Below are 6000 nucleotides of genomic sequence, written 5' to 3'. Positions count from 1 at the left end.
ACTGTCACTAGAATTTTATCTCAGTCTCAGTATATGAACTGCATTTCCACAGTAATGGTGAAAATATTCAATATCTATTTTGTAGTCAAGACTTTAAAGGTTGTGTACATTGTATTTGATGTGACAAAAAAAAAAAAACCCTTCAATATTCTGGCATTATCCCTTTTATACAGTCATGTTTAATGTGACATAATTATGCATAAAAATGCTGAATGTACATCTGAAAAATAAACTGATTTAAACGAGGGGAAACATTCTCTATTACATTCAATCACTTAGAGCACATTCATCAGGGATGAGTCTTTATTAAACACTTTAAATGTGAAAATTATTTTTAAGCTTTTCTGAAACCAGGGATAGAATAAAGCATAAATGATGGGATTAATGGTGGAGTTCAGGAAGAAAAATATTACAGCAACATTTCTGACATAAAACAAGTCAACATTACTGTATGGAATCACTAAAGAACTAATATAATACGGCAGTAAACACAGAAGAAACACAATGACCAGAATCCCCAGCAGTATCGCAGCTTTTCGCTCTGATTTGTCACTGACTCTGTTTTTGGAGGATCCTGTGCTGGTGTGTACCTGAAGGCCTCTTATAGCAGTCACATGTCTTTTAGCAATGATAAAAACATGAGTGTATAATATTATAATAAGTGTACATGGCATAAGAAACACAATCAGAAGATCAATGAGAGATGAAACTCCATCTACACTAGAAACACACAATCCTGGACACATTACATCAGTGAAGTTTCCATTAACAAAGAGAATAATGAAGTTATAAAAGAGTGAAAACAGCCAGTTAAATAAAGTCACTATACAAATTAAAGTGGGTGAGATTTTCTCTGAGTAAAAAAAAGGAGAACTTAAAGCCAAAAAACGATCAACTGCTATCAGAGCCACAGTGTGAACAGACACACTTGTTGCTTGAAAATCCACAAATTTTAAAATCGAACACATCACTGGTCCAGAAGTCCAACATGACTCAATGAGGCAAGACAGATAAAGAGGCATCACAAAAATTCCAACCAGGAGATCAGACACAGCCAAAGAGAGGATGAGGATGTTAGCAGGCGTGTGGAGCTGCTTGAAGTGACTAACAGAGATGATGACCAGCAGGTTTCCACACACGGTCAGCAGAGACACAGCTGCTGCGGCCACATACAGAATCACATAGACAGACAGAGAAACAGATCTCTCTGGACACGAATCTTCCTGACAGACATCACTTTGGTTCACTGCTGTCACGTTCATTGTATCAAATATTTGGAAGAATCATCCAAACAGAGTATTTGTCCATTTGACCCAAGTCATATGAAGAGCGACATAAAGACCTCTGAAGATGCTGTTGGACCGAAACACTATCATCACTCCTGGAGGCTACACAATAAAGATGGGCTTCAATTCAGACTGCCTTTTATACACTTGACATGTTGACTCTTTCCAAGATCAGCAGCATCAAGGGAGAAAAGCATACAGCTGGGAGATCAACTGATTTAGAAAACTGTCACACAGAGCTTATACAAAAACTCCTGAAATGTAAAAATTTGTAACATTTCATTATACAAAGCAAAAAAGTTGGGACACTGTAGAAATTGTGAGTAAAAAAGGAGTGGAATAATTTACAAATCTCATAAACTTGTATTTTATTCACAATAGAATACAGATAACATATCAAATGTTGAAACTAAGACATTTTGAAATGTCATGCCAAACATTGGCTCATTTTGTATTTCATGAGAGCTACACATTTCAAAAAAGTTGGGACAACTAGCAATAAGAGGCCAGAAAAGTTAAATGTACATATGAGGAACAGCTGGAGGACCAATTTGCAACTTATTAGGTCAATTGGCAACATTATTGGGTATAAAACGAGCCTCTCAGAGTGGCAGTGTCTCTCAGAAGTCAAGATGGGCAGAGGATCACCAATTCCCCCAATGCTGCGGCAAAAAATAGTGGAGCAATATCAGAAAGGAGTTTACAAGGAGTTTTACATACAGGAATGCTACTGTGATGGAAATCACAACATGGGCTCAGGAATGCTTCCAGAAAACATTGTCGGTGAACACAATCCACCGTGTCATTCGCCATTGCCAGCTAAAACTCTATAGGTAAAGATAAAGCCATGTCTAAACATGATCCAGAAGCACAGGCATTTTTTCGGGGCCAAGGCTCATTTAAAATGGACTGTGGCAAAGTGGAAAAATGTTCTGTGGTCAGACAAATGAAAATTTGAAGTTCTTTTTGTAAAACTGGGATGCCATGTCATCCGGACTAAAGAGGACAAGGACAATCCAAGTTGTTATCAGTGCTCAGTTCAGAAGCCTGCATCTCTGATCTAGGGAAGTCGTGGCCTAATGGTTAGAGAGTTGGACTCGCAATCGAAAGGTTGTGAGTTCGAGTCCCGGGCTGGCAGGAATTGTGGGTGGGGGGAGTGCATTTCCAGTTCTCTCTCCACCTTCAATACCATGACTTAGGTGCCCTTGAGCAAGGCTCAATACTGAAAGGTATATCCAAGTTCTGGAACAACATATGCTCCCATCCAGATGTCGTCTCTTCCAGGGAAGACCTTGCATTTTCCAACATGACAATGCCAGACCACATACTGCATCAATAACAACATTATGGCTGCGTAGAACAGGGGTGATTCTAGGATTTTTTCAACTGGGGGGCACAAGAGGGGCCACGATTAATACAGATGGGCCAATCGTGTGTTGTTTGAACTGTATATCCAAATCATTTCAACCTTTAAAATCAGCTTCCTGCTGATGTAGATGATCGGATGCTCCTCACCTTTCTGAATTTGGGAGAGGACCGCTCCTAGTCCTGTGTCGAAAGCATCCATCTGCAGCAGGAAGGGGCAGCTAAAGTCCGGGGCGCGGAGTACCGGCGAGGACGTGAGTGCTGCTTTCACCTGGGAGAAGGCTTCTTCCGCCGACGGGGTCCAGCATACTTTCTCCGGCTACCCCTTCCTGGTCAGGTCTGTCAGGGGGGCGGCTAAAGAGGAGAAGTTGGGGATAAAACAACGGTAATAACCCTCCAACCCCAAGAAGGCTCGTACCTGGGTCTTTGTCTTGGGTCTTGGGGCGGCGTGGATGGCCTCAACTTTCTTGTCTTACGGCCGGATGAGTCCTCGGCCGACTTGGTAGCCCAGGTACTTGGCCTCAGAGAGGGCTAGGTGGCATTTTCGGGGGTTGGCGGTAAGTCCAGCCCACCGGAGCTCCGAGAGCACCCTCCGCAGACGATCCAGATGTTTGTCCCACGCCTCGGAGTGGACCACGACGTCATCCAGGTAGGCGGCCGTGTAAGCTTGGTGAGGCCGCAGGAGGATGTCCATCATCCGCTGGAACGTCACGGGGGCCCCATGTAGCCCGAAGGGAAGGGTCCGGTACTGCCAGTGGCCACTGGGGGTGGAGAAGTCGGTTTTCGGCTTGGCGGCCTCGGAGAGCGGTACCTGCCAATAGCCCTTGGTGAGGTCTAGGGTGCTGATATACCGGGCCCTTCCTAGCTGGTCCAGCAGTTCGTCCACCCGAGGCATGGGGTACCCGTCGACTTCGTTCAGGCGGCGGAAGTCATTACAAAAGTGGAGGGTGCCATCCGGCTTTGGGACCATCACAATGGGGCTGGACCACGGACTCCGGGATGGTTCTATTACCCCAGTCTCCCGGTTGGAACTCCCGTGGTTGGGCTGCCCGGTCGTAATGACGTTGCTGCGCTTGCTGGACCCTGGTGAGGTGTTCCCGGACTAACGGCATCACTCGGTCGATCCGTTCCCTCATTTGCCGGACATGTTCGATGACGGTACGATGCGGGGCCGGCTTCTACTCCCACGCTTCCCGGGCAACATCCAAGAGGCCCCGGGGTTGACGGCCAAACAGGAGCTCGAAGGAGGTGAAGCCAGTTGAGGCCTGGGGAACTTTGCGGATCCCAAAGAGCACGTAGGGGATCATGAGGTCCCAATCCCGCTTGTCCTCCGCCGCCACACGTCTGAGCATTTGCTTGAGGGTCTGGTTAAATCTCTCTACGAGGCCATCAGTTTGGGGGTGATAAACAGTGGTCCTCAACTGCTTGGGACATGAAGGGGGTTCCCTGGTTAGTCAGGATCTCCGAGGGGAGGCCGACTTGGCTGGCCAGCAGAAACAGCTCCTGGGCGATGGACTTCGCGGTGGCCTTCCGCAGGAGGACTGCTTCTGGGTACCGGGTGGCATAGTCGACGATGACCAGGATGTGCTCATGCCCTCGGGCAGACTTCGGCAACGGCCCCACTATGTCCATTCCAATCCGCTCGAAGGGCACCTCGATGATAGGCAGTGGGATGAGCGGGCTGGGGGGAGGAGTCCGGGGCGACGTGGCCTGACAGGTCGGGAAGGCTTGGCAGAACCACTTTACCTCGGCGTCCATGCCCGGCCAATGGAAGCGGTCGCGGATGCGTTGAGCAGTATTGGCTGCCGCGAGGTGTCCTGCCATGGGGTGGGAATGGGCCAGCTCTAGAATGGTCTCGGTCTTGGCTCGAGGCACAACTAGTAGCTTTTTCTCCTCCCCCCTACGCTAGGCGACACAATACACAATATTAACACAGTGATGCCTGGTGAAAGGTGCTGCTCCGCTTTTTGGTGGCCGGTGCTTCCCGTGTGCTCTTTGTGCTTTTCTGTGCCAGTTAAGGTGAAAGTGGGTGTTCAAACGTGCTCCAAAGTGGCTGGGCTGTCGGTCACTTGCTGCTTTCTGAAAACTGAAGAGAGAGGGGTTAGACCAGCGTTGCATTCGGTTCAAGAACCTCTTCTGAGTGTAACATGTGCTCCTTTTAAATGTGCTGGCTGATGGGGAGCAGCTGTGACTGATCAGCCGGTGACGAGGACGTGCAGGTGTTTTGCTTTGGTTTCCAGGGCGACGCTGATTCCTCTGGGAGTGCTCGTCACAATATATAATAGCCTTATTTATATAAATGCAGAATAACATTAATAATTCATAGAAATAAATACACAATTAATGAATTAATATAACTAATATAAATTTTATATAAAAAAAAAATTTTGTTTATTATCCACATCCCATTCAATTTGCATAGCAGCAGTTGCAGTAAATTTGCATTGATGAATAAACAAAATCTACTTATGTCAAGGCTAATTAATCTTGAGCATATTGATTTAAAAATATCATATATCCATACTTTGTTAGATAGCTACTTGTTCAAAAAGGTAGCTTTAGTTTAAAATGTAAAATATGTGGATCCTATAGAAACAGTTTAGAATAGATTAATTAGTCCAGTGATATTTTAGTATTAGTTATTTTTTTTTGCTATTCAATCATGCATTAAATATTTATGTATGATTTTTTTTTATTTGAGAATGTTTCTGGGTGTCATCAAATGACGTTTTGTCAATAACTTCTGTGAAAACAGTACACGACGAATCTGAGACTCATTTTATTTACTTTGATTGACACAAAATTCAAGAAAACTACAGTATGTCGTATAGCAAGTAAACATCAAGTTATAGAAATTACATACAAGTAATGGTTTATTAACAAATCCCTCTGGAGATATCTTCAGAGTACAGAATATAAGTGTATAACTGGAGAGTTTGGTGCACATAGCTGCTACATAGGCTAAGATGTTTGTACTGAAGAATGACAAAAAACTCATTTTGAGAAAACGCCATTTCAAGATTAATAATGTAAAAGCTAATTATTTTTTTTAGTGGAAACAACTATTTACAGACACAATATCTTGTCAAATCCTTAGCAATCAACAATACAAACCAACTAAAACACATCAAAACCCATAAATCAGCATTTATGGCCTTCAACTAAACAGAAAAACAGTCAAGAACACACTGTGGAAATGTCAGAGCATGTCACGTGATGCGAACGAATCACGTTTTCAGAAATTGGTATCAGCCAATGAGATTCACTTTTAGTGTTAAATGCCCCATTGTACTTTCACAATTGGTTTCTGATAAAAAGGAAATGACCATATTTGGATCCGAGAACATTG

General features: G+C 44.3%; 1 protein-coding gene across 1 annotated transcript; it reads right to left on the bottom strand.

The window, feature by feature from the left end:
• Positions 1-275: 275 nt before the first annotated feature.
• On the bottom strand, positions 276-1262 carry LOC113037812 (trace amine-associated receptor 13c-like). The gene has a single exon (XM_026195160.1). It carries the CDS (start codon positions 1260-1262, stop codon positions 276-278), a length of 987 nt encoding a protein of 328 aa, XP_026050945.1.
• Between the last annotated feature and the right edge of the window lie 4738 nt (positions 1263-6000).

The sequence above is a fragment of the Carassius auratus genome, chromosome 20, assembly GCF_003368295.1.
Source record: "Carassius auratus strain Wakin chromosome 20, ASM336829v1, whole genome shotgun sequence".
Classification (NCBI taxonomy): domain Eukaryota; kingdom Metazoa; phylum Chordata; class Actinopteri; order Cypriniformes; family Cyprinidae; genus Carassius; species Carassius auratus.
This window is presented reverse-complemented; position numbering and strand designations above follow the sequence as displayed.

Excerpts from the sequence above, each read along its gene's own strand:
- LOC113037812 (XM_026195160.1), bottom strand. The coding sequence starts at position 1,262 with ATGAACGTGACAGCAGTGAACCAAAGTGATGTCTGTCAGGAAGATTCG.